The 26,848-nt window shown below is 49.7% G+C and overlaps 12 protein-coding genes across 12 annotated transcripts; 6 read left to right on the forward strand and 6 right to left on the reverse strand.

The window, feature by feature from the left end:
* Positions 1 to 215: 215 nt before the first annotated feature.
* AO090113000027 (uncharacterized protein) lies at positions 216 to 1,705 on the forward strand (the record flags this gene model as incomplete). Its single annotated transcript, XM_023237777.1, has 3 exons — positions 216 to 1,145; positions 1,193 to 1,348; positions 1,370 to 1,705. 3 exons carry the CDS (start codon positions 216 to 218, stop codon positions 1,703 to 1,705), a joined length of 1,422 nt encoding a protein of 473 aa, XP_023092570.1.
* A 1,523-nt stretch (positions 1,706 to 3,228) lies between these two features.
* Positions 3,229 to 5,293, forward strand: AO090113000029 (gamma-glutamyltransferase family protein; the record flags this gene model as incomplete). Its single annotated transcript, XM_001824172.1, has 6 exons — positions 3,229 to 3,477; positions 3,532 to 3,565; positions 3,623 to 3,764; positions 3,824 to 4,406; positions 4,470 to 4,764; positions 4,821 to 5,293. The coding sequence occupies 6 exons, from the start codon at positions 3,229 to 3,231 to the stop codon at positions 5,291 to 5,293; spliced, it is 1,776 nt and encodes a 591-aa protein (XP_001824224.1).
* Positions 5,294 to 5,400: 107 nt separating this feature from the next.
* AO090113000030 (aminotransferase class V-fold PLP-dependent enzyme) lies at positions 5,401 to 6,850 on the reverse strand (the record flags this gene model as incomplete). Its single annotated transcript, XM_001824173.1, has 3 exons — positions 5,401 to 6,377; positions 6,446 to 6,576; positions 6,642 to 6,850. 3 exons carry the CDS (start codon positions 6,848 to 6,850, stop codon positions 5,401 to 5,403), a joined length of 1,317 nt encoding a protein of 438 aa, XP_001824225.1.
* A 264-nt stretch (positions 6,851 to 7,114) lies between these two features.
* On the forward strand, positions 7,115 to 8,764 carry AO090113000031 (uncharacterized protein; the record flags this gene model as incomplete). The annotated part of the gene is made up of 4 exons (XM_023237778.1): positions 7,115 to 7,428; positions 7,496 to 7,766; positions 7,815 to 7,961; positions 8,012 to 8,764. The coding sequence occupies 4 exons, from the start codon at positions 7,115 to 7,117 to the stop codon at positions 8,762 to 8,764; spliced, it is 1,485 nt and encodes a 494-aa protein (XP_023092571.1).
* Positions 8,765 to 8,978: 214 nt separating this feature from the next.
* Positions 8,979 to 10,354, forward strand: AO090113000032 (tyrosinase family protein; the record flags this gene model as incomplete). Its single annotated transcript, XM_001824175.1, has 5 exons — positions 8,979 to 9,079; positions 9,138 to 9,415; positions 9,483 to 9,579; positions 9,654 to 10,030; positions 10,131 to 10,354. The coding sequence occupies 5 exons, from the start codon at positions 8,979 to 8,981 to the stop codon at positions 10,352 to 10,354; spliced, it is 1,077 nt and encodes a 358-aa protein (XP_001824227.1).
* Positions 10,355 to 10,607: 253 nt separating this feature from the next.
* Positions 10,608 to 11,315, reverse strand: AO090113000033 (uncharacterized protein; the record flags this gene model as incomplete). Its single annotated transcript, XM_023237779.1, has 1 exon — positions 10,608 to 11,315. The coding sequence occupies one exon, from the start codon at positions 11,313 to 11,315 to the stop codon at positions 10,608 to 10,610; it is 708 nt and encodes a 235-aa protein (XP_023092572.1).
* Positions 11,316 to 11,767: 452 nt separating this feature from the next.
* On the reverse strand, positions 11,768 to 12,269 carry AO090113000034 (uncharacterized protein; the record flags this gene model as incomplete). Its single annotated transcript, XM_023237780.1, is given in 2 exon segments — positions 11,768 to 11,841; positions 11,858 to 12,269. 2 exon segments carry the CDS (start codon positions 12,267 to 12,269, stop codon positions 11,768 to 11,770), a joined length of 486 nt encoding a protein of 161 aa, XP_023092573.1.
* A 568-nt stretch (positions 12,270 to 12,837) lies between these two features.
* AO090113000035 (Zn(II)2Cys6 transcription factor) lies at positions 12,838 to 14,664 on the forward strand (the record flags this gene model as incomplete). Its single annotated transcript, XM_023237781.1, has 2 exons — positions 12,838 to 13,671; positions 13,732 to 14,664. 2 exons carry the CDS (start codon positions 12,838 to 12,840, stop codon positions 14,662 to 14,664), a joined length of 1,767 nt encoding a protein of 588 aa, XP_023092574.1.
* Positions 14,665 to 14,970: 306 nt separating this feature from the next.
* On the reverse strand, positions 14,971 to 15,861 carry AO090113000036 (class I SAM-dependent methyltransferase; the record flags this gene model as incomplete). Its single annotated transcript, XM_001824179.1, has 1 exon — positions 14,971 to 15,861. One exon carries the CDS (start codon positions 15,859 to 15,861, stop codon positions 14,971 to 14,973), a length of 891 nt encoding a protein of 296 aa, XP_001824231.1.
* Positions 15,862 to 16,283: 422 nt separating this feature from the next.
* On the forward strand, positions 16,284 to 17,015 carry AO090113000037 (uncharacterized protein; the record flags this gene model as incomplete). The annotated part of the gene is made up of 1 exon (XM_001824180.3): positions 16,284 to 17,015. The coding sequence occupies one exon, from the start codon at positions 16,284 to 16,286 to the stop codon at positions 17,013 to 17,015; it is 732 nt and encodes a 243-aa protein (XP_001824232.3).
* Positions 17,016 to 17,205: 190 nt separating this feature from the next.
* On the reverse strand, positions 17,206 to 19,003 carry AO090113000038 (MDR family MFS transporter; the record flags this gene model as incomplete). Its single annotated transcript, XM_001824181.1, has 4 exons — positions 17,206 to 17,841; positions 17,915 to 18,341; positions 18,392 to 18,771; positions 18,854 to 19,003. The coding sequence occupies 4 exons, from the start codon at positions 19,001 to 19,003 to the stop codon at positions 17,206 to 17,208; spliced, it is 1,593 nt and encodes a 530-aa protein (XP_001824233.1).
* Positions 19,004 to 22,571: 3,568 nt separating this feature from the next.
* On the reverse strand, positions 22,572 to 25,010 carry AO090113000039 (uncharacterized protein; the record flags this gene model as incomplete). Its single annotated transcript, XM_023237782.1, is given in 13 exon segments — positions 22,572 to 22,790; positions 22,809 to 22,922; positions 22,978 to 22,981; positions 23,000 to 23,069; positions 23,137 to 23,216; positions 23,241 to 23,362; positions 23,424 to 23,431; positions 23,535 to 23,628; positions 23,683 to 23,724; positions 23,786 to 23,876; positions 24,001 to 24,461; positions 24,477 to 24,814; positions 24,878 to 25,010. The coding sequence occupies 13 exon segments, from the start codon at positions 25,008 to 25,010 to the stop codon at positions 22,572 to 22,574; spliced, it is 1,776 nt and encodes a 591-aa protein (XP_023092575.1).
* Between the last annotated feature and the right edge of the window lie 1,838 nt (positions 25,011 to 26,848).

Genomic DNA, 26,848 nt, shown 5'->3' on the forward strand with positions numbered 1-26,848 from the left:
TTGTGACTTGATAGAAGGGTAGATGGCTCAGTCAGAGGAATATGCTATAGATGACGCCGAGATGAAGCTTCGCGGGACCGAGGCCGCGATCTCATCGGTTTATCGTATTGAAGACATGGATCCGGTTTACTATTTGCAGGCTAATATCGGTGTAACCATTGGACTTCAAGATCCTGATGCTCGGTATACCCGATGGGCCAATAATTGAAAGCATAATGGCTAATGTGCAATCCAGATATAACCACCTGTTTCCCTCACCTGCTGCAGCATTTTCAGGAATGTACACAGGAGGGCTGTGGACCAACAATCTGGGTTCCTGGCCTGGGAAGGCCAACCAAACCGTGGAGTTCAGCAATGGAACCAAATTGACAGTGGAAACTACTGCATCAGTGATGTTGGATCGTGGATTGGATTTCTCCAGTGGGGAATCACTCTTTCAGACTGCTTGCATGCCGAATAAGGAGAGTCGCCCTCCCGATCCCCGCCCATCACTCGCGGTAGGGAAGCCTCCATACTCGATTCCACTAGGTGGACCTTCGATGTATCCGGACCCGATTATACATCATAAGAAAGACGTTGTAAGAGGGTATTATCTCCATGAAGAAAGACTTGAAGATGTTGCCGTACTGCAGCTCCCAACGTTCAGACTCATCGGGGAGAGTCCGGTATCGTTGGCGCGAGTTGCAGTTCAGTTCCTTGAACGCGCAAGAAAGGATGGAAAAGAGAAGCTCATCATTGATCTATCGAACAATATGGGGGGCGACATCAACCTGGGATTTAATCTGTTCCGGATCCTCTTCCCAGACAAGCCAATCTACACGGCCACTCGGTTCCCCTCCACAGAGTTGATTGGCCTGATGGGTCGTGTCTTCTCGACTTCCCAGGGTAATGAAGCAGTTGAGCATGACAATACGCTGGACCTGCCTCTGGTGTTCCAGAATGCGGTTACACCAGACCATCGACACTCGTTCGGCAGCTGGGAGAAGCTGTTCGGTCCCGTCGAAATCGCAGGTCAGAACATGTCCCATCTACATGCGACGTATAATTTCACCACGGCATCGACCGAGGACAATCCGATCAGTGGGTATGGGGGCATTGAGTTTGGACCTTCGACTCAGCTATTCCACGCCGAGAATATAATTATCGTATGTCTTCCATTCAATATGCATAGCACCGATACTAATACCAACAGATGACAAACGGCATCTGTGCATCCACATGTACAATTCTAGCAAGATTACTCAAGCAACAAGGCGTAAGAAGCATAGTTTTCGGAGGGCGTCCTAGAGCAGCCCCGATGCAGCTACTCGGGGGCAGCAAAGGCGGCCAATATTGGTCGTTAGTTACAGTAAGCCACTACATTAAAAAGGCACGCGAGATTGCAGTGAACGCAAGTGGAGCCGGTTCTCCCATTCTCTCTGAAGATGAATTGGCTCGGTTTCTAGAGTTGGCTCCTCCACCACTGACAGGATTCCCAATTCGAATTGATAGCCGTGGAGGGAGTGGGGTGAACTTCCGCAATGAATACGACGAGAAGGACCCAACCACCCCGTTGCAGTTTGTCTACGAAGCGGCGGACTGTCGGTTGTTTTGGACGGCGGAGAACTATGTCTTTCCCGAGAGTTCGTGGGTTGCAGCAGCAGATGCGATGTTTGGAGATGCTTCTTGCGTGGAGGAGTCAGATGGACATCATATTACTCCTTAACCTTTTCTTTCCCGTAATGAAAATATATATTTACTACATGTATTACTACTGAATCCTAAGCATCACACGCCCCTTGTCTAAAGTGTCCATTATTCCCACACTAATTATGCTTAGCATCCACAAGCCGCCGACTATCCGCCCAGGCCAGGATGCCATCAAAATCCTTACAGATATGTACTGCACCTGTACCGTCCGTGCCGGGGTTGTCTGTCCGTGGATCCTGCCCTTCCAAGGCTGTATCTCCACAGCAGAGTAGCGACTGGCGCAGATATTGAAAACAATGGTCGACGTGGTCATGAGAGTGGTCATGGACCTGTTCATGAGGGTGCTCATTGGAATGTGTGTCGTCTCGCGAATGGTGCGCGTTTAAATCTGCTGCTGATTTGGCTGCTGCCAGGTCGTCATAGACAGACATGATTGCGTACTGAATTGTAGATTAGGAACTAGGAAGCTCATATCAAGTGATCTCCTTCTGGACAGAACATGACATACCAAGCAGTGTAACTGGTGGAATACTGCAATTGAATAGGTATCCTGACCTAGCTGCTTGATCGGGGGAGGCAGGGTGTATCTCTCCGTCTGGTTGACTGCGATAAAGCCATTTCCTCCTGTCGACCTTGTTAGATGGTTTCCATCGCTAGGCATATATTGCAAAACCCACGAGGCATATACGACAACCAATTGTTCATTGTCGCATTTCTGGATTCCTCTGTTTTGTGATCTGATGCAGCCAATGGATCAGAGCGAAATATGACTCTCCGAGCAGGAACTATATCCATCCCCATTGGCGGTTAATCCTAAATTCCATGGACAGATACATAGATATATGTTTATCAACTCACAGTCCCCAACCAGCCCATTTAGCTCACCCAACAACCGCTCCGGAGTCTTCCTAGTAACCTGGGCGAAGAAAATACCGAAGAACAAGATTTCGATGAATCCAACAAAGGCAAGAGAGGTGTAAATGATCGGACGCAGGCAATCCCATCTTTTTGGTCGGTTCTTCTTCTCGGCAAAGTGTTCGGGTTTGAGGAGGTATTCGTCGGATTCTCGATGTGCGTAGAGATCCGACATGGTGGCTAGGTCTGGCTAATCGAATTAGGAAGAATTGACTACGTGAAAGAGGGTATTATTCTATTCTATGTCCGATTTACAGAAATGTAAAGCTATCACGGTGATTTCTGTTATTTGGCGCTGAGCTGCGCCAAACTGTGCGCCAAATATGCTGCATTTGTTCGTATTGCACAAACAAGAAACGGATTAGCGCCTAGTTTCGAGTACTCTCGTCGATCAGAGCAAAAAAAAAAAAAAAAAAGGGTGTCTTACCATCCAAGATCCACTACCTTATGTGAGCAGTCCAAAAGTCCGTAAGATCGTCAGTTACCCCTCTTTGGTTTGCCAGCGAATCAGCTCTCGGCTGGAATGCAGCTTCACCTCCTGCATCTTTCTTCCTGTCTTTCTTCGTCGCATTCCATTGCTGTACAGTGTTAGCCTGACTTCTCATACAGGGTCCCTCGTCACTCATGGCCTCAAAATGGATAGAAGAGCAGCCCGTCGTCCATCGTAGAGACATCCGGATTTCCAGGAAATCCCGCATTGCAGCTGGCTTGCTCGTTCTCCTTGTACTCTGGCGGTATGGTCTCCCTTCTTCGATTCACTTTGGTTTCTCGTCAGAGGAGTCCAAGCAGTTAGGTGCCGTTGCTAGTGAACATGCGCTGTGCAGTCGGTATGGAGCAGACATGCTGGAACGAGGTGGGAATGCGGCTGATGCTGTAAGCCCTTTTCCTAATCTTCTCCTTTTCATGCGCGTTAATGCTTTTTTCTAGATGGTCGCTACAATGTTTTGTATTGGCGTCGTAGGTATGATGCGCATTGCCTGCGGTGAACGAAGAAAGATCAGCTCATGAACAAGCCCAGGCATGTATCATAGTGGAATCGGGGGAGGCGGTTTTATGCTTATCAAATCCCCTGATGGCGATTTTGAATTTGTGGATTTCCGCGAAACAGCCCCTGCTGCAATTGTCGCATTGGGAAAGAATATATCCGCCGGTCTGAGGAGGTAGGAGACTCCTCCGCTCTCCCACTTCATGCGATAGCTCACCATTAATCCACTCATAGTGGTGTTCCTGGAGAAGTGCGCGGTCTTGAATATCTACATCGAAAATATGGCGTCCTCCCCTGGTCGGTGGTCCTGGAACCGGCTATCCGCACTGCGCGAGATGGGTTCCTCGTGCAAGAAGACCTGGTCAACTATATCGACATGGCGGTCGAAGAGACAGGTGAAGATTTCTTGTCCAAGAATCCCTCCTGGGCGGTTGACTTTAGCCCTTCCGGGTCCCGAGTCCGGCTGGGGGAAACGATGACTCGTCGACGACTAGCCGCGACTCTGGAGAAGATTTCCGTTGATGGTCCAGATGCGTTCTATTCCGGCCCCATCGCGGAGGATATGGTTGCTTCGTTGCGGAACGTGGGGGGAATCATGACTCTGGAGGATCTGGCTAATTATACGGTTGTTACTCGCGATACCTCGCACATTGACTACCGGGGGTATCAGATTACCAGTACAACTGCACCATCGAGCGGGACTATCGCGATGAACATCCTCAAGGTGTTGGACACATATGACGAGTTCTTCACTCCTGGAACCACCGAGCTCAGCACCCATCGCATGATAGAAGCTATGAAGTTTGCGTTTGGCCTGGTATGCATCTCACCCTGGACTACCGACAGTACTTCAACCTGCCCCGACTAACAGCAGCACCAGAGAACACGTCTCGGGGATCCGTCGTTCGTGCATGGTATGGAAGAATATGAAAATCACATCCTGAGTGCAGAAATGATCGACCATATTCGCCAGAGTATATCCGACTCGCACACGCAGGATACATCAGCGTATAACCCTGACGGGCTGGAAGTCGTCAACAGCACAGGGACAGCGCATATCGCAACAGTCGACCACCAAGGCTTGGCCATCTCCGCGACGACCACTATCAACCGCTTGTTCGGCAATCAGATCATGTGTGACCGGACCGGCATTATCATGAATAATGAGATGGATGGTAAGCTCCACCGGCTCTACTGCAGCTCAACGATCAATGCTAACATGACCTCGAAGACTTCTCCGTTCCCACCTCATCGCTGCCAACATTCGGCCATACTCCATCTTCGACCAATTTCGCTGAGCCCGGAAAACGTCCCCTCTCGGCCATTTCGCCAGCCATCATTCTCCATCCCGACGGATCACTATTTCTAATTGCCGGCTCGGCCGGCAGTAACTGGATCACCACCACAACCGTGCAGAATATCATCTCCGGTATTGACCAGAACTTGGCAGCGCAGGAGATCCTGGCGACGCCGCGTGTCCATCATCAATTGATACCCAATCATGCCATTTTCGAGACCACATACGATAATGGGACGGTGGACTTCCTCTCCCAGCTAGGGCATGAAGTGACATGGTACCCGCCTGCCGCGAGCATGGCGCATTTGATTCGCGTGAACGCAGACGGGGGATTTGATCCTGCTGGAGATCCCCGGCTGAAGAACTCCGGGGGTGTAGTGGCCCTGCAGCGTCGTAAGTTCTGGTAGTCGGTCTCATGCTTATGGTGGAATTAAACACATACCAACATTCATACGTACAAAACTACATATATCTTAATTGAATTGCCCTTGAGTAGAGGAAGCGAGGAGTAGTTCTAGGTATCCCGCGTGACAATCTCATCCAACTCACTGCAAAACGCCCTAACTTCCTCGACAGTATTGTAATGGACAAAACTAACCCTAACCAAACCATCGCTACTCTTCGGCTTCAAAACATCCCACGTCGGGCGCGGCGCCAAACATATACCCGAGGTAATTCTAAACCGATTCCTCGTATTCACCCGCATAGCCACATCCCCAGATGATCGGCCCACGACCTCAAACGTCACAATCGCAACCCTTTGACTCGGGTCACTATTCCGGCGCCCAAAGACCCGGTAAACACTCGGTTTGCTCAGGAGATACTCAAGCAAGATAGTAACCAGGACAGTCTCCTGACGGACAATCCGGTCCCAACCAACTGTATCTTGGAGATAGGAAACGATCGGCGAACACATGAGCTGGAGCTCGAAGCTGGGCATCCCCAGAGCCAATTTCCCATCGAGAGACGACGAGGAAACGAAATAGTGATTGATGCTAGTCATGTATCGGTCCTGTGCTTTGCGACTCGCATAGAGCGTGCCCATATGGGGGCCGAACAGCTTGTACCAGCTGAAACAGTAGAAGTCGACGTCGAGCTCCTTCACGTCCACGGGACGATGGGGCACGCAGGCTACGCCGTCGACGATGAGCGTGCAGCCTGGGATAGTGTGCACTACGTCTGCGATCTCGCGGATGGGATGGATGGTTCCGACGACGTTGGAGACGTGGTTGCAGGTGACGAGTCGGGTTTTGGGAGAGAGGAGTGGTTTGAGGCTGTCTGTGGTGAGGACCGGGTCGTCGGGGCTGTTCGGGGTGGTGGTTGGGGACCACCATTTAATGGTGATTCCTAGTTCTCTGGAAAGATGGATCCAGGCACTGGCTGCTGCCTCGTGGCAGAGGGTTGAGCAGACGATTTCACAATCGTTGTTTAGCATGGGTTTGAGAGATAATCCTAGCAGGCGAAATAGACATGTGGTTGATTGGCCGAAGGCTGGATTTTACAGTACGTTTGCCCTGGATTAGCATGCACCATAAAGACAAAAGACATGATGGATTTACTTATTTCGTCTGGCAACGCATTGATAAACGCGGCCACCTTCCCCTTGTTCCCCGTATAGGCTGTGATTGCCTCCATGCTCTTCGCATCGACGCCCGGGGGGAAAGGGAAGGAGTACATGAAGTTGCTTGTACTGTGGATCCCATTGGCGTCTTGTACTCCTTCATATATAAAGAATGCGATGGGGAGTATAAGTACCTTTCAATCGCTTCCTTCAGAACAACCGTCCCAGACGCATTGTTGAAAGCAGCTGTCTCTCCTCCTAGAACTGGAAAGTGGGATCGGACACTTTCGACATCTATGACATTTTCAAGAGGTGTTTCTGCCTGTGCAGTGCCATTTATGCTAGAGCCCAGTGGGACCGAATCTTTGTCGACATCAAGTGATGAGGTTGCTACCGATTTCATTGTCGATGATCCACTTTACTGTGTTATTAGACTTTCATGGATTATCCATATCGAAGCAATTATATTCGTTGATTGCAATTAATGAAGGAGAAATGCAAGTGCAGCTATTGATGCATCAGGCGCCTATCATCCATCTTAGCGCAGAGCCACCAAAAAACGGCGCCAAATAGCAGTCGACCAGCGCAAATCATATTTTATAGGCTTAGGTGAACATAAGAATAAAACCAGAATACCTAATACCGATACTGAAACACCGCAGAGTAAATGGCCAATCCTCAAACCACCCGTGTAGCCGTGGTTGGTGCTGGGATTAGCGGTGTTCTGGCCGCCGGACATCTCCTCGCGACAGGTCTTGAAGTGACCGTTTTCGAACGCAATGCGGCCCCCGGTGGAGTCTGGTATGCTATTCCCTTTTCTGGTCTACTTGCTACTCGAGAAGCTGATGCTTGGGCAAGGTTATACGATGAACGAACACCGATCGAGCCATCGTATCCGGCCATGAAGCCCTCAAAGGCCGACCCGCCAGCAACAAATGAACAAGAAACGAGCAGGTTCATGCTACAGCATGCCCCGCCTGGGTGAGTGTATCTCTCTCTATCTCTCCCTTACTTTGGTAACACGGAAAATCGGTTTAATGTGAATCAGGCCGTGCTATTATAACCTCCAGAACAATGTCCCCACGCCACTACTGGAGGTGTCGCTTAAGCCATGGCCAGACGGAACGCCAGATACTGTGAGACATGATGTAATCCAACGGTTTATTCAGGATATGTCGATTGAGGCCAAGGTGCATGATGTGACACGGTATGGAGCGCGAGTAAAAAAGGTTGTGAAAAATGGCGCAGAATGGAAGATTACCTGGTCTACTCCGCAGGTGGGGTTGCAATCTGAGACTTCGGAGTTCGAGCAAGTATCTGTAAGCCACTGTAGGGATCTTACCGGCTCAAGAGCTAACCATCGATAGCCTTTTGATGTGGTGATCGTGGCGTCTGGACACTACCATGCGCCCCGTGTTCCAGATATTCCGGGCTTATCAGACACGAAGAGAAAGTATGGGTCTCGAATCTTGCATTCCAAGGAGTATCGACGGCCGGAAAACTTCAGGAACAAGGTTCGTGGTCTTGCCCGGGAATCCATTTAGACTCATGCCAACACACACAGAATATTCTTATGATCGGTGGAGGAGTCTCGTCGATCGACATCGCCAACGATATCAGTCCATTCGCCAACACCATTTACCAGAGCACGAGGAACAGTAAATTCGATCTCGTTGAGAGTATGCTCCCCGAGAACGGGGTCCGAGTCCACGAGATATCCCATTTCGAAATACAAAGCCACAGCGACGAGCCATTATCAGATGACGAGCCACTACCGTTGACAATCCATTTCGAGTCCGGCCAGAATCTCCACGGGATTCATATGATCATGCTCTGTACGGGCTATCATATCACATTTCCCTATCTAGAAGAATACCACAGTGATGAAACAACATTGCAAGACGCAGACGAAAACATCCTCATCACGGACGGCACGCAGGTGCATAACTTATACCAGGATATATTCTACATCCCCGACCCCACGCTTGTCTTCGTAGGACTGCCTTACTACACATTCACATTTTCCATCTTCGACTTCCAAGCCATTGTTGTTGCCCAGGTACTCTCCGGTACCGTCCAGCTACCAACTGAGACTGAAATGAGATCGGAATACAACGCCAAGGTGGAACGAGTCGGTCTTGGAAAGGTGTTCCATTCGATTCTGGGGACAGAAGAAAACTACGTGCATGATTTGTTAACGTGGGTGAATACTAGCAGGGCAGCGCAGGAGCTTGTCGCGATTAAAGGGTTTAGCCCGAGATGGTACGAGGCAAAGGAGGCACTGAGACAGAAATACAGAGCTCAGGTTAACAAGTAGTTCTGTAGCCGACGAGAATCGATATAGAATATGCTCTTCTAGATATTAATTTTCATGCGGCGCCTGCTTCGGCGCCAAAGTCCTTCCCCGCGGCAGTTTCTCCACTAGGGTTCGTTAAAGTAACGAATTGCCCACGGCACCTCTTTGCTTATAAAGTACACAAACCACATAGGAATAGTCATATGTCAAAATAAAATAATACATAGCTCTCCATATGGCCGTGGAATATTTCCAGGAAAAACTAAACAAATGGCGGTATTCGCCGGTGGCAGGCTCACCGGACGAGGAGGGGGGAAATGCCACTGTCAAGCCCAAGTACGAATATTCCAACCATTTCGTATAACATGGATCCATGGCTAATCTAACCCAACAGAGCTAGCTTTGTGCCAGTATATGCAGGACTTACCATCATAAGTCTCATTACAGTGACCGTCTCTCTTGTCCACCTCCTCTCTGGAACAGGAACAACGACAACATTCCCCCCCTGCAAGAATCCTGCCGTCCGTCGTGAATGGAGATCTCTTACCAGTAGCGAAAAGCAAAACTTCACACAGGCAGTCATCTGTCTGGCAAGTATTCCGTCGACGTGGCAGCCGAATGGAACGATATATGACGACTTTGCGATTTTGCATGGGGGGATTGGATCGTGGTGTTCGTGCCATCTAGCTTTATGGCCACTCTGCATAGAAGGTAGAATATAGCTGACTGATAGAAATAGGCCATCGTTCGGCCTCCTTTCTACCCTGGCATCGATACACGCTAGTCGTGTTTGAGAAGGCCCTCCGAGAGCACTGCGGCTTCACCGGCCAGGTTCCGTATGTTGAATTCCAATCCAACTCGCAGCACACTTGGTGCCCATATCTTCATGATTACACGTCTAACGGGACAGATACTGGGACTGGACACTGGACTGGATGAATCTAGCCAACTCCTCTATCTTCAACAGCGTGGACGGATTCGGCGGCGACGGAGACCGCACCGGACAGGAGGTCGTAGGTGGTGGACGGTGCGTGATCGATGGCCCCTTTGCTGGGCTGCAACCCATATTATATAACCATACCTATGTGCGACATTGCATTGCGCGCGGCTTTCGCGACGGTGACCAAGCCGGTCGTATATCAGGGGAGTACTACCGGCCCGAGTCGATTGGTGGTATCCTCCGCAAACAATCGTATGTGGAACTGGTGAGGGAGGTCGAGATTTATTTGCATAATCCGCTGCATCAGGGCGTGAATGGGGACTTTTTGGCCATGACGGCTGCTAATGGTACTCTCTCTCTCTCTCTCTCTCTCCCTCTTTGTGTGTGTGTGTGTGTGTGTGTGTGTGTGTGTGTGTGTGTGTGTTTGGACAAGGGCTAACAGATCAGATCCCCTTTTCTATGTCCACCATGCACAACTGGACCGACTTTGGTGGCGTTGGCAGCAGGAAAGCCCGGACCTCAGACTCAAGGAATATCACGGAAAGCACATGTACAACTCGACCGGGAACGCGACGCTGGATGACATACTCATGTATGGTGGGTTTGCGGAGGATATCCCGGTATCTCGCGTGATGGACACCAAAGGGGGGTTTTTATGTTATACGTATTAGGGGTCCCGAGTCCTGATAAATATAATGCTATGAATAAATCGTATCTAAACGTCTAATGTGTCGTGACTTCGTAAATCTAAGATATCCAACATGCGATAGGAAGACGAGGAGAGTTGATATATATCAATACGACCTTGCTGCAGAGATGGCACCCAGCGCTAGCGTGAATAATACAGCAGCCAGCAGAAAAGGCAATCCCACCCAGATTCCACCTAGCTGTAATCCCCACTGCAACGTCTTGGCCAGCATAGGACTACCAATCACCAGACCTCCGTACAACATCGTCGTGACTCCGGTGAAGACAGTTCCAATGTGCATTGGGTCCACCATGCCCGTGAGGAAACTCCTGGCCGTGACGGAAAACGCAAATCCCAGGGCGAAGACCGTCTGCCCGAAGACCAGAGTGCCGGGTGAAGCAGCGAGGAACATCACAAAAGATCCGATGATGAGGCAGACGCCGTTGATCTGGGTGATTCGTTTGTCTTTCACCACGTCGTTGAGCTTGAAGCGTTTCACCAGGATGTACGAAAGGGCGGGAATGATGGCCGCTAGAACGAATAGATTGACTCCGGCCCGCAGAGAAACTAGTAAGGATGCCTTGAATCAGATGGTCAGCATTGTTGACTACTTTATTCCCTGATCGACGTAATCTGACCTTGTCAAATTTCCAGTGAAACTTGGCAGCAGCATACTGCAGGGTAATACCAGAAATCATTCTCCCGAGTTGACAGACGAAAAAGGAGGCCATGATCAGCAGAACGTTCACATCTCGGATCCAAGAGGAATCCTTCCTGAACTCGTCCACAATCTTGCGCCAACGGTGGTGGATCGACATGAGCCATGTGGGATGCGACTCCTGCGCAGAGGATAAGAAGTCACCATCGCTGCCTCCTTCGCGCTTGGAACCCGCTGGCCGGACATCTGGCACCACCACGTAGGCGAACAAGATGCCTAGGACCATGAAAATCGCAGCCCCGAAGACGGGGATCCAGGGGTTGAAGTTTGCTAGAGCCGCACCGGCGGGGACGGACACTAACTCGGCCACGAGAACGGCGGCATGGACTTGGGAAAATGCCGTAGTTCTAACAGTATGTCAAGTGAGAAATAGAAATCAAAAGGGCCATATCGAAGATACAATATACCCTCTTACCTCAAATCTGCAGGGCATGAATCGGCTATCATTGCAAATGCCATAGAGGATATGGAAGCTCCTCCGCCACCGATCAGTTGCCAGATACCGGAGAACCATACAGCGCGGAGAGGGAAAGTATCGGGGAACCAGGCTTTGTTTTCTTAGTCTTTTGGCTGGTAGGGAATCAGGCTAAGAGATTAAATTTAACCATCAACTTACTCACGACCCCGACCCAGATGTCGCTCAGAAGACAACCGACCATGGCAATTAAGAGGACCTTTTTACGCCCAAACCGATCTGCGACGACTCCATAGGGTATAGAAACTGCGATGGCTATGGAGGCAAATGAGCCAGGCTACAGGAATACCCACCCAGAGTATAGGAAGTACCTGGAATATTATCAAACATCTCCCGCCAACCATTGATCAGAGCCAGTTCACTCTGCACTGGCTCAACCTTGCAATCTCCCATTCCTGTGCCTGCAGCGCCCGAAACCTGGGTATAATACGCCTTACAGATGATGTGTTCGAAAATCGCCAGGCGGGGTGCGACGATGATTTGGCCGGCTATATCAGTAATCAGAAAGGTCAAGCTGGCGACTACCGCGATATAGAGCGGATTGTAGTGCCTGTTGATTTTGTGTTGATATAGTCCGTCCGGGGTGGATGACCGTCGATGCTCCCGATCGGCGCCGATTAACGATACATCTTCGCTGCAGTCGCTATAATCGTGGTCCACCATGGTGATATGGTCTCTCGGTGTGGGTGGAGAGGTGCCCGACATGACGGTGGGAAATTTCGGGCGACCGTCGAAAACCCGGGTTCGGGGTGCTGTTTATAAATAAATGTTTATAGTTGTTGAGAGAGGGAAGCGCAGCTGATATATTGACAGAAATGACCAAGCGGTCAGACTCCCTACTAGTGGATCATGCTTCAAATTATGCCCCAGTCAGCTGCGCCCGCCTGACCAGTCAGTCAACCCTAACTTGAAACCAACGCCATGAAGAATCTCCGATATACACCTATCTATCCCTTCCATACGTAAGGAAGATCGCCTTAATCTAATAATATACCTGAAAGGGTGATACCAGTGATCATATTGAAAGGCTTAAGTTCCTATCCCAATCTTCTTATGAGGGGTAGGAGTGACTCAGATGGAGGCCAGTGATATGACTAGCTCAACTGATTAAATTACTGATCGTAGATTAAGTGGGGTAAAAACCCACAGGAACAGACTACGGTGGAGTACTCCGTAAGTAATGCTCGCGCTACGAGTGGTACCGAGGTAGGGCGCCAACAGATCGTATTATAGCAGCTCGATCTTTTCCCAGTCTTCCCTGGAGGTTCGGTCAATGTCAGGGGCCCAGCGGCGTAAGACGGGATGCTGGACATGCCGGCTCCGGCGGAAGAAGTGTAATGAAGACGGACAGCCGTGCTCGAACTGTGAGGCGCGCGGGGTTTTTTGCCATGGCTATGGCCCAAAGCCATCGTGGAAGGATCGTGGGGAGAGGGAGAGGGAGGAAGCTCAGCGGTTGCAATTGATTTCTAGAGCGCGAACTCGGCGTGCGCGCGCGACCCCTACAAACTCCATAAATGGTGAGCCCCGACGGCCCTCGATCGACATGAACACGTCTGATATGGGTTCGCCCATTCAAATGGGGCTCGGGTCCTCGGACTCGTCCATCTTCGAGACCTCCAGCCTCGACCTGCTTGATATCCCGGAGCTGGGATCCTCGCTCTGGGAGCCGACACTGGATATCATTCAGGTACAACCTCCCCCCTCGGATGCCCCCAGTGCTCTGCAGTTTCCGTCCATTCTCGGTGATGGGCTGGAAGAGAAGGAGATCGACTTGATCATGTACTATGTCGTAGAAGTGTTTCCGAGGCAGCACTCTTCGTACCAGGGAACCTCGGTGATGGAGCGGTCGTGGCTGCTTTGCGTGCTCAAGCGGTCCTCGAGTTTCTATTATACAAGTCTGAGCCTGAGTGCACACTACCGACTCATGAGTATGCCGGAAGGCGGCCAAGGGCGGACTGCCTTACTACAGGAATATGAACGATACAAAACGTGCAGTCTGTTTCGCTTCCAAGAGCTGGTGAGCTCCGCCACACGGCCACAGTCACCTATATCTACGGGGGTAGTGGGGGAGTCTGTGATCTGCGGGGTTCAGATTGCCATGCTGGAGGTAAGAATGATCATCATCGTCTTTTCCTTCTGGTACATATTTGGTAACAGAATTAGCTAGGCGGTAAGTAAGAACATGCAGTCCTCCTACCTGCACCTCAGTTCCGCAGCGCTATCACTGGCACAACTCCTAGACAACACCTCGGCCCTTGATTCCAGCTCTATATCCACAAATACCACCCCACCGTCCTCTGTACTAACCACAGACCTATACCATGCGGGTTCCATGGAATACAAGGCTCTCCGATGCTTCAGCATCATCTTAATATGGAATGATATCCTCCACTGCTCCGCGCAGCAAACAATTCCAGCCGCGGCCAAAACCTATCAAAAGCTCCTAGCGGATGAAAGCTTCATCCCGCTCTTCGCTGACATCGTGGGATGCGAGGGCTGGGTGCTCGTCCCCATTCTCGAGGCAATGCTGCTGGCCAGCTGGAAGAAGGACCAGGAAGCTAAAGGCCAATTGAGCATCCGCGAACTCCTCACCAAAGTCGACCACATCGAATCCATCCTCGGCGACCGAATGAAGCGACTAGCCCCGGCCGTGCTCCGCCAGAAGGAGGCCGGGATCTCGTCGCAGAGCCCCGAACAGATCAGGCTGGTCCACACATACATCTTTGCTCACGCAAGTTTCGTTCATCTCCACACCGTTGTCTCTGGCGCGCAGCCCAGCGTGCCCGAGATCCGACAGAGTATTGACAAATCCTTAGCTGCATGGCAGCTTCTGCCTCCCTCTTTGATCAACTTCAAAACCATGGCGTGGCCATTCTGCGTGTGCGGTAGTATGGCCGTGGGTTCTCAGCGAGAGCTGTTCCAGAAAATCATGTCCGAGAACTTTCAAAATCAATCGACGTCGAGCAATCTACATTGTCTTAAGTCTGTAGTAGAAGAGTGCTGGAAGAATTTCGATAAGCGTGTGCCAGAACAGAGTCCGTCGTCTTATAATTGGAAGGTCGTGATGGAAAAGCTAAATTTAAGTATCCTGTTCATATGAACTCGCACCACTTTCTTCTGCAAAGTTAGATATCTTGCAAGGTATGTTCTTCGACAGCACCCCACAGTACGGTGTTTGGTTTGGAGAACAACCTCTCCCTCCTTTCTTTTTCCTTCTCACTCCCTCTTTCTCTGTGTATGTTCATTCCTTCAGCATGACATAAACGACACAAGTAGATCGAATGAATCTATCTAGTAGAATCACACGCTCAAGCACTATAATACAAACAGATATAAAACACCCCCCTATTCTCCCAGACACCAATTCAATCACACCAAAGCCACAACCAACCAGACACAAGTAGCATCAAGCGCCCAGCTCCAGCACAGCCCACCAAATATCCAAATTCCTCACTGTCTCATGCCCCGCCCGCTTCCATTCCTCATGGACCTCCCGCAGACGCGCCAGAGAAGCGAGGATCTCACTCTCCTGCGCCTCCGTAAGCGCCTCCTCCTTGACTCGGCGCATGAACTTCTCCCCCTCCACATACTGCACCTCAAAGTGGCCCTCGAGAAAGCTAGGGTCAGGCGTGACCTTCCCATCCCTGACCACTCTATATCCAGCCCCCCGGGCCGCCTCCAAAATCGACGCCTGGTCAAGCCCCGCACGGACATTCTGCTCTAGGTCCCCAGGCGCACGAGGCCGTCGATACCGATAGAACAGCCTCTGCGTCTGAGCCGCTAGAGCATGCACATTCTGTTCCTCCAGCGAGATCTCATACGAGTACTCGCACAGATACACCCTGGGCGCCTGGGCATCGACCGCCAACGTCCGGAAAAGATCATACACGCTCTGGCTATTCGGAAAATACCAGAGACTATGGAAGAGCGCGACGGAGTCGAAGACCTCGCGCGCGGGCCGGTGCAAATCGCGCAGGAAAGACGGCGTGTCGGAGCGAAGGAATGTAATCCGTGATCCTAGCTCGGATTTCCTCACGTAGTCGTGCGACTCTTTCACCGTGTAGGGACTGCCGTATTCGGGCTGCGCGATGTCGATCCCGGTTATGTGGCCGGTGCGCCCGACTAGGTGGGCTAATACGAGGCATGATTCTCCCTGACCGCAGCCGATGTCGAGGATCCTTTGCCCTGGGGTGATTCCCCAGGCGTGGGCGATTAGGAGACGGTGCGTGAAGCGGGGGATATAGAATTTGGTTTTGAGATTGGGGTCGTAGAGGCAGCTGGATAGGATTGTTTCCATGGTTGTATTTGGAAGTAAGGTGGTTTATTGCTTGGGTTGTTCTGGTAGATGGGGAGTGTGGCTGCTGACTATATATATATATTGGTTGCGTGGTTGGCGCTGTGGGACCGACAAGTCCGCGCCTAACATACTTTTCTATATATGCGCTTTTTTCCGTGCAGTTTATGAATGTCAGGGAGAGACTTCCACGATAACTTGACGAAAGCAAAAGAAAACGAAGTACATTTCATTTTCCAAGAACATAAAACGGTAGCAGCAAGTCACACGCGATGACAAAAACAGAAGAAAGCCCCCTTCACTTTTTCGATATCTTCTCTACCCTACCAGGTACGAATAGCCATATAAAATTATAATGTTGGCCTTAGTACTAATCCAAGCAAGGCACATCGAAATCATGGTCCTCAAAGGTGTTAAAAATCCGCATGGTCCTCAACTACAAAGGCATCCCCTACACGCAAAGCTTCCATTCCTATCCGGACATCGCGCCTCTCCTTCAGAGTCTCTCGGTACCTCCCCACAAACAAGGCCGATTTAAATACACTCTGCCGGCGATATGCCACCCCTCCTCGGTCAAGTCGAGCCCCTCCGGTGCCATGATGGATTCTCTCCCGATTGCATGTCATCTCGATGAGACCTATCCGGATCCTCCGCTCTTCCCGTCTGGGGAGGCTAGCTATGCCCTTGCTCTGGCTATCGGCAAGCTCATGGTTCCCGCTGCACTAAAAACGTGCGATCTGCTTCTACCCAAAGCGGAGGAGGTGTTGGACGATCGGGGCAAGGAGTACTTCGTGCGGACTCGGACGGAGATCTTCGGGAAGCCGCTGTCGGAGCTGAGACCCAAGACGGAGGAAGGGGTGCGGGCGATCGTCGATGGGATGAAGGCGGATATGGAGGTTTTCATTTCCATGCTTCGGGGGAGAGGCGAGGGGAAGAAGAGTGGGCCATTTCTGGAGGGAGAGAAGCCGGGATATGCGGATTTCATTTTGGTTACTTTTCTGTCGTGGAGTCATCGGTTTGATATGGAGCTCTGGAGGGAGATTATGGATATGGGCAATGGGGAATTTAGGGCGCTTTGGCATGCTTCTGTGCAGTGGTTGGAAGGGCAAGGGGAAGAGAAGGAATGGGCTGTCCCTCAGTTAAGTACTGTAGATTAACGCGATTTATGAATAGAGCTCAGGCGCTATATGTAGTTCACTTCTGATTATAATTAACCCTTGATATGAATACATCTTTCCAAAATTCAAGTAGTGGGGGACAAAGATAACTACTCCTGATCAACATCCAATATACCCGAGATAATAAAACCACACTCCCTGCATCATGCTCCTGTTCTCTCTTTGCCTTTTATTCCTCCACCGTCTTTTCGCGGATCGATTTCCACCGCAGTGAAGCCGACCCAATCAGGGAAAAAGCGCACATCACCACAGCAACATGAAACGTGTCTGTAATGGCGCGGCTAAACGCCCCAAGAACATCCGCTAACATCTCCGGCGGGATAGTATCGCGAAGCATCGTGACGCCCTTCTCGACCATAGACGGGTCGATGGAAGGAGCACTAACACGCAGATTCTCCACCAGTCGGTTGTGAAAGACACTTTGCCCAATAACTAGCGAAACAGAGCTGGAGAGAGCTTGCACAAATGTCAGGCTCGAGATGGCGATCACGACATCTTCTTTTTGCACAGCGACCTGCGGGACGAGAGTCGAGTTTTGCGATCCCAGTCCGATCCCGAGGCTCAGCAGTACCTGGAATATCAGGGATGATATCAGATTGGAGGAGGGATGTAAAGTGCTGAGTAGAGCGGCTCCCAGAGTAGAAATCACGGACGAGGCGATTAGGAAGGGGGTGTAGTATCCCACAAGAGAGACGAATATTCCTCCAGCGAGCGAACAGAACACCAAGCCCAACTGCGTAGGGAGAGTCATGAGACCGGATTTGGTTGCGGAAAAGCCCTCGACGGCTTGATACCAAATCGGGAGCTAGATAGACGTACAGGGTCAGCCATGTACAGATATGACGTTGTCACATGATGGGGTCGTAGAATATCCATACGTAGTAAATAAAGACGATCATAGCACCGCCGTTGAAGATTCCCCACAAAGTGATGCTCAGCATATCTCGATTGCACAGGATACGAAGTGGAATCGTGGCTTTGTCCCCCGCCCAGACCTGGACACCGGCAAACGCGGCCAGCATGATTCCGGACAGCATAAACAGGCCTCTTATTCTCCAGTCGTCCCAGGCATACTCTGATCCTCCCCATTGGAGAGCCAGTAGAAGGGCGACAGTCCCACAGATCAGAAGTAGGGAGCCGGGCAGATCCATCGACTTGATTTTATCCTTCAAGCTTGAATGCGCCATTTTTGGTTGATTGGTGGGCACAAGGGATAATATCACGATCGCGGTGACCAGTCCCATGGGGAGGTTTATATAGAAGCACCATCGCCACGAGACATGGTCGGTCAGTAGTCCGCCCAGCCTTTGCGTATTTAATTAGCCTTATTCTAATAACCATCGATGGAAACGTACAAAGGACCCGTCACTTTCGTCACTGCATGAACACAGCCAAGAAAGCCCATGTACACTGGTCGTTTATTCAAGGGGATCGTATCGGTGATGATGAAGAGAGCCCCAGAGTTGATGCTCCCCGCCCCTAATCCGGCAATGGAGCGACCCGCAACCAAGGTGGCAGACGACGGTGCGATGCCGCACAGAAGAGACCCGAGCTCAAAGATAGCCAAGCCGAGAAGGAACATCCGTTTGGTCGTATATCCTTGATACAACTTTCCCCACATCATCTGGGTGGCTGTGAAAACGAACAGAAACGAACTTCCGTACCACCCGACATTTTTCAAGGATTGGAATTCATCCGTGATGCGAGGAATAGCAGTCGCGAGAACCGTTTGGTCCTGCAAGATAAACGCGAATCAACATATCAGCCGTCCATTGCCCTCGATATGTTGGCCAACAAGGACCCTCGACGCGACTCACCAGGGATACGCAGAAGATTGAAAGACACAGACCGATCGTGATAAGTAATTGCGGCCGCGATGACCTGGATGGGTCCTCAGTTCCCTTGGTGGCAGAGACGAGATCCGGTGGATTCTCTGGTAGGAGTCGGGTCGTTTCCGAAGCCGTCATGATCGTGCTCGATGTCAGACTGGTTCCTGCAACAGGAATCTACCGGTTGAACGAATCAAAGAATCAAAAGCCAACGCAAGTCGTGTGCGATGCTCGAGGTGGATTCAATATCACCAGACTCATGACCGAGCCAAGTCTGCAGAACACGACGAACAGAAGTTTTTGAAAGGAGAGGAGATCGAAAAGTTAATTATTATGGAAAAACAAAGAAAAGAAAAAAGAAAACAGGAGAAAAAGACACAGACAGGAGAAACCATGCAAGGGGGACAGGCAAGCAATGTACTTTTATTTTGTGTACAGTACGAACAGTAATCTACTTCAAGCGTTATCATTCGACAATACCTGGTGGGTCTACGTATTATACATTTCCCATTGGCTGGTGACGTAACCTTGGTCAGTGTGATATTGTAAAGTAAACAAGCACTCGCGACGTGGAAAGGGCAATCTTTGGGGTGATCAACCATACTTGGCTTTTTGGCACTCTGCTCTGCACCAATCCAGGAGTCTTGATGCGTGCATATCAGCAACCCAGTGGACTGGCAGCACCCCCAGTTCCAATGAAGCTAGTTCTATCGATCTATCAGCTTCAGTGGCGTACATATCATGCAACCAGGTCTCCCCATCGAATTACAACAACCTGATTGGCTGGTCCGTCCAAATTAAAAAAATGATACAGTGCGACTCGGACTCAAGAACACTTAAATCAGTTAAACATATACACGTTTCACTGCGTTATTACAAGGGTTTAAGACAGCTCACCTGTATCAGCCACACGGCCTAACCTTTGCTAACTTATTGACGCGTCGGGTTTTCTATGTGGGAACCCATACCCGCTTCGAACCCGCATGGGTTTAGGTTTATGCTTAAATACGTATAACGTGGTTGAGGGACAGAAGACTCCGAGGTTGTGGGTAGAACCCGAAACCCCGCAGAGCGACCCACCCCGGGTCGGGGCGATACGATCGATTACTGTATTATATATATGATACAGAGCTATGTCGCAGTAATCTATATTTAGATTATATTGTAAATGTACCCACTACGTAGGTTTCCTTGTGTTTAAACTGGTTGCTTTGGTATAAGTACAGAAATATGAGATACTCAGGAGTCAGGATCATTACGGAAGGTGTGATGTGATATAAGCCTCACTCAGCCTCAGTACAAGTTAGTATGTGTGAAAAGGCCTAGCTCCCGCGGTCTAGACCCATTCAGATATAGCCCCATCCCCACCTCCAACCCCCTGATCGCCTTCTATCTTTCAAGCGTCATGGCGAGAACAGCTCAAACTGCCCGGGATCCATCAGATCCACCCATACGATGCATGCAGCGGGAATATGTCGACCATGCAGGCAACACTGTCATTCTGGGGAAGGTGGCCGCCTACGAAAGCCAGTTCTATAGGCCGGAAGACGGTGAAGCTTACCGACTTCAAGTATACAGCACGACCCCCATCCAGCCAGAGGAGCTCAACAAGCTGTATGAATATCTTTGCTTTTACCTCAGCCAGCGCCCCTTTTTGGAGATCTACTCATACAACCCCCCGGATGGGCTGGCCTGCGTGGAGCATCAGCGTCGTGAAGTTGCTCATCGGAAGCGTCTCCAAGCCGAGCAGCGTCATGGTGAATACGACGAGTCTCTTGCCCCTTTGATTCCAACGATGCGTACTGGCTTTGATGATCAGTTCATGTCAGGATTCTGTTTCCTGCTCACGTCGAAGAGCTACCTCCAGGGTTCATTCCGAGACAATGATCACGGAACGGGTCCCTTGTGGATTAGCTTCGATCGGAGTCTTCCATCCGCTGTGAAGAAGCTGGACATGATAAAACGCCTCGGAAGTCCAGCAACTAATCTTCGAACCTTTGCAGAGTGGGGCATTTTAGTCAACCCCGAAACTCGCGATATCAACGTGAAAACTACGGCCGATCAGAGCGAAATGGGCTCTGACCTGAAAGAGCTCATGACAGGAATCTATTCGACATATGTTTATGGGGAAATAGATTATGGACTTCATGAACCGCCCCCTCCCGCACTGTCCGAGACTCTGACTTTCCATCATACCCAGCAGATTTTGGAGCAGCAAAGGCAAATGATAGAAGGCCAATCCGTGGACTTGAATGTACTCCACCTTACTTGGGGACCTGAACACAAAACAGTCACGGTTACAAGCTACTCTTTGGATAGCGAATATGACCTTCAATATGTCATCTACGTCCAGTTCCTCGCGGATATAGAACAGGACAAGACCGCCCTCCTGGAGACCGTTGCACGCACATTCACTGCTGGTATCATCTCCCATCTTCCTGCGTCCAAAACAATTTACTTTGAGTTCCGGATTCCTGGCTCCTCCTCCTTGTCTTCTCTTTTATCCGCTCCGCCCAACGGGTTTGATGTCGGTGCCTCCCATGAGTTTGAGCCGGGTACCACCATGAGGGCCCTGCCTCTGATTAACCGTGACTTTTCTATTCGTCCGTTGCCTCATCACTTCTTTACTGTGGTCCTTGATAAGCCTTCCTGCATTCAAGAACCTGGTGTGCTATTTTATACTCTCTGGACCGATCCTCGGCAGTACATTGAGTCGCAAACCGCCGATATTATTATTGAGACTCGGCGGAGCGCTGGGATTCACGAAGCTGCAAGAAGGCTTGCAATGCTTGCAGTGGAAGAGAACAACCAAGATAGTGCAAGGAAGCTCATACGGGAGGAGCATATAGAATTATTGTCTTTGTCGCCTGAGGAGTATGAGCAAAAAATGATCTTTTAGCGTTTCTTCAACGGGAGGTCAAGGAGGAAGAGTTACATAGTGTCAGAGCAAGTGGTGTGGTATCAGATAAATCGACCTGGATCGGTTGAGACGTTTGAAAGATGAGAGGTAGTTGACATATTAAGAGTCATTTCCCGGTTGAAGTTCATCATTACTGCATGTGCACTGTTTGACTTGATGTAGCCGTGGCGATATTCATATGCATGTATATTCAAACCCGTTGAGGGAAATAGTCGCAATAAAATTACAATAGTACTCGATCTTATGCGATATTAATTAGGCCGATCGATTCCTTGCTGGAATAATAGACGGTCTACAACTTATATGTTAATTTGTACTTTGGTATTTTAAAGTAGTAACTCAACACTTATCAGTTACAGACTTCTACTATTATCTCAGTCAGTCCTCTATAGCCTATGTGATATATGGAATACCCCATCACTTCTCATAGCGTGACGGGACATGAGTTGTGATAGAAGCGAATTGCTAAATATCAAAGGTAACAAGATGGAGAAAAATCGCGGTGGACATATATTGGGCGAAGTCGAATCCGGGTTGTAGGACGCAAACATTGTGTTGATGATCCTCCATCTCCTTACCTTAACTATGATTCTGTCTCACCGTGTCACATATTAAACTATTGTTTCAAGCAACCGGCACAGTAACAAAGGGGTGGGGAAACTTGACCGTAGTGTTCAAATGCAGGTTCGTTTGTAATAGCCATGATTAACGTAATACGCCGAATGTTTCTATCTATAGCGAATGACTCAATAATGTTCAATGAATCTCGAGAGGGCATCACGACACTCAGTATGCTTTATCATACCATCCCGTGTCACCACCCCAGAGCTGTGATTTGGCCATAGTGGCAGATGCCGGTGTCTCATAGAGTCTTACAGAGGTATTTGACCCGGCGCCTGTGTTTTCATACTCCATGGAAATCCTACTCAAGAGGTTAATAACAACCATTTCCCAATTTATCACTAGGAACAATACATACGGTGTAGCTCCTTCGGCCATTGGTGCCTAGCCTTCGGGGTGGACGACACCAGTTAAAGTGGAGTATTGGTAGATCACCCTGGCAAGGGGACGCCACGGTCTTCCTAGGAACACCTTCCCATCGACGCTGGCACCGGCGGCCGCAGTTATCTGAGAATTCTTGAGTAATGGTCCTACAGGTATCCTATTATCGAAGAATTTGTTTTGAACGTACCACGCTGTGATCAATAACATACTATGCTTGGTCCGTGCCGTAGGTTCGCGAACTGGCGGTGATGTATCCTCCTCCTGAGGATATCATGGTGCCTATAGTACAGCAGAAAAGTTAACTTATGGAAATATGTACTGGGCAGAGCTGTCTAAGGACACACACATTCACCAAACCAAGCCGCAGCATCTCCGAAGATATAGTCAACCGCACCTACAACGCTCCCAGTGTCAGTCATCTTTACTCTAAATATGAGTGATATTTATCACACTTTCAATATAGTAACCGAGTAATATTGCATGCCCGACTTGGCGTATAGGGTATCTTGATAAGATTTGAAACCACAGCCGTAAAAACCTTGGTGCAATCCAATACCGGTACATGCAACAGCCTAGGTCATATAGTATTAATCTTTCAGATTCAACGATGGTAGAGTGTTTCGTGCGGCATACCTGGCCATCTGTTTAAGTATTCTCAATGTTGACATTGTAAAAGCTCACATTGTGGTTGCTAACCCAAACGGTAGAGCTGGCATTGAGAGAGCCCGCATCATATTAGCGTACCATGACTCGCCTTTGAGGCATGAGTCAGTTGTCGTCTTTTAGCTTGCCCGTCTACGGAGTACCGAGCATTTCCCACATGGCTCGGATCAATTGACTAAGGCGGCCAAGGCCAAGCCCGTCTTGTTGAAACAATGTTTTAGCTTTGTACTGTACGAATAGGCATTGTGCTGTATAGGGGCTTATGAGAAGGCTTTAGAAGCTTGCTAGAGAATTGCCATCTCCAGAAAGGCCCCAGTTTACACAACACATACCGTGCCGTATACATGGTAGACGCTTGATATGAAATCCAGACTACCACCACCGGATCCGTTGATCAATCCACTGAACATTGCCCGGCGTGCCCTCCTCAGTTAGAAACACCTTTGCCGGTGAGCTATACTCTTCCCACGTTTCTTTGTCTAATATCACACTATAATTGTATTCCCGCCGTGCTGCAACATTCTATCCAGGCCCAATATTCTCATACACTCCCATGAGCGTTTGCTCCGTAATGGGCGCCTGCCAAAGCACATACCCACTATCCTGAATCGTGCCATCTTCGTAAATCTCCGCAAATATACTCCGATGTCCACTATTCCAGGGTCTACCGAGGGCACACCGTCCCTTCTGCTCTACCACAACGGAAGCATTCGCAGCATTGATTGAAGAGGCATGCACATAAACCCCGAACTTATTGGGATACGTCGTGTTCGTCCCCTTCCAAGCCGTGATCCCAGCTCCACACCCCCGAAGCACCAAGCCACACAGTTCCAACCATGCAGTGCCAAACCCGTACAGGAAATCAGTCTGTTTGGCCACGATGCTGGAGTGGAAATAAGCATTCCCCAATTTTCCAACGTATACCGTATCCTGGTAACTGTAGAACCCGGAATAATAGAACCCGCCGTTGGCACGGGAGAAGCTCAATGCATTTGCAGGACCGGCCGACTATTCGGCGTAGACGTTCCGGAAATCAATATTGTAGGTCCGGAAGTCGCTACACCCGAACGGTGTACCATCTGGGACGGCGAGGCCCTCGGGTCCGGACCCTGTCAGACTTGCGTTGAGGGTCGGCGCAACGATCAGAACGCTGGTGTAGACATTGTCCGTGTAGATTCCTTGCTCGGTGGCTGCAGCCCACCGGACGTGAACAGAGTTCGTTGAGGCATTGTGCGGGCTATTCGATTCCCCGAGCAGTGTCAGGGGCCCCGGCTGGGTGATATTCAGTTGTTCCGTATAGGTTCCCGAAAGGATGAGGACTGTGTGGCTCGTGTCATCATGTGGGAGGGAGTCGATGGCGCCTTAGATAGTGCGGATGTGTGCCTTTTCATTCGGAGCGGAGACGAGGATTGTGTTCTTTGGACAGCCTTCAAGGGGGTTTTCTGGCGTTAAGGCTTGACATGCTTCTGGGAAGGAATAATCTCCTCCAGATGGTTGCCCCCAGGCCAAGGAAACGACACAGATCCCAATGCAAAAGAACCAAGAAATAATAGCCATGACAATGATGTGTATCTCCAATATATCTGCCCGTTATAAGATGCCGACGTTCCCACCTTTTTAGACGTCCTCGTCCTTGGTTGGAGCGACATGATCGCTGAATCCTTCGAAGATGAGTTTAGACGGATTTGCCTGTTACTCTGAGCGTTTGATTTTGTCAATTTATCCTCTGCCTAATCAACATGTTCCCTAGGAGATCTTTAACATAGAAGTAGTGTTTACTTGGGCATGTCCACATAGCTTGGTATTGAGCTTCGGACTAATCAAATACTCTATTCCACCAACCACGTCGTCGCCGCAACTCTTATGTCTCCGCCATATTGTGCTTCTATAACGCCATTGGACAACATTGGTCGATGAATTTCCATCAATGGCAGTCTGTTATGAGGGGTACTCGTTCTTGCTATTGGAGATGTCTCCCGAACGTCGTCTACATCCTATGCTACTGATCGACTTCAGATGAACGCCCACTGGCCATTTTGTGTCAGTCTTTCTCGCAACTTGCCGTTTGGTCCTCTGCTTAATTTTCACATCCTTGAATACAGGAAATTCCCCATCAACCCACTCAACACTTGTCAGGAACGTCTCCCTTCCCAGCGGATAAAAATTCCCATACTCCCGCCTCGCGAGCATCACACACCACCATTGCCCATCCTTATCATAGACGAGGTCCCCATGTCCCACACACTGAACAACTCCACTTGACCCCTCAGCCGTCAACACAGGGTTCGCTAGATCGCTTTCAAATGGACCCCAGATACTTCGTGACCGAGCCATAGTAATTTTATGTCGAGCGTGAGTCCCACCCTCCGCAATCAGCAGATAATACCATCCATCCTTGTAATAGACGTGTGGACCCTCGGGCACCTTTCCTGTTGCACCAGACCAGATATCCCTAGCCCCAGTGAGAAGTTGTCCAGTGGCAACATCAATTTCCGCCTGCCGTATCACCGTCGCTGGATTCTGATCATATCCATAGATCCAGCTCCCCTGGACATAAACCTTCCCGTTCTTATCGAAGAAGAGACTTAGGTCTATACCATGAAAATCGAAGTAGATAAGCTTGCTATAGGAATTTGGATCCGAGAGGTCTATGGCTGTTAGAATGAAGTTCGACGAGTGAAAGTCCGTATTACTTGGCATATTGGCTGTGTCGGTGAGGTTTGTGCAAACAATGTAGAATACACCATTATGGTACCGAATGGTCGGGGCGTGTATGCCACCCGTGAATAATTCTCGGCGCGATGCGTTGTTATCTTTGTTGTTGCTTGATTGAGGGAGATTTGAGAGGGCCGATTGATAGCGTTCCCTATCAGTTCCCAGTTGATCAAATCCTTGGACTTGTGAATGGGGATGCCGGGGAAGAACTGGAAGCTGGAGTTGGCCATGTAGAAGACATCCCCTACGCGGATACATGATGGATCGGAATAGAAACCGGGGATGATGGGGTTTGTGAAGGTGGACATGTTGCACCGGTATGAAGGATTAACAAGTGTGTTTAATCTTAGCTTGGCTGTCGTTGAGGTTTATCGATAAGGTCTTTTCAACCTTATTAGTACGTGAAAAACAGGTTGTCTAGATAAGATGGCATTAGCCTGAATCGTTTAAACTGCCAATACTCCCGGGGATCTGGTTGGACATGACTCGGGTATGTTGGTTAATGCTTATTGTATTTGAGTGCTCTTAAACCCATTCTCACTTGTGATTATCCACCAATCAGATGCCATCGAACCCCTCATAGCTATCTAGATCAGAAAATAGGAAGGTATACCTACCGTAATACCGAAATAGAGCAATGAATAATGACATATATGAAGCGGGGAGGAAGGCATTACTGA

This window comes from Aspergillus oryzae, chromosome 5 (assembly GCF_000184455.2).
Source record: "Aspergillus oryzae RIB40 DNA, chromosome 5".
NCBI classification, from domain to species: Eukaryota; Fungi; Ascomycota; class Eurotiomycetes; order Eurotiales; family Aspergillaceae; genus Aspergillus; species Aspergillus oryzae.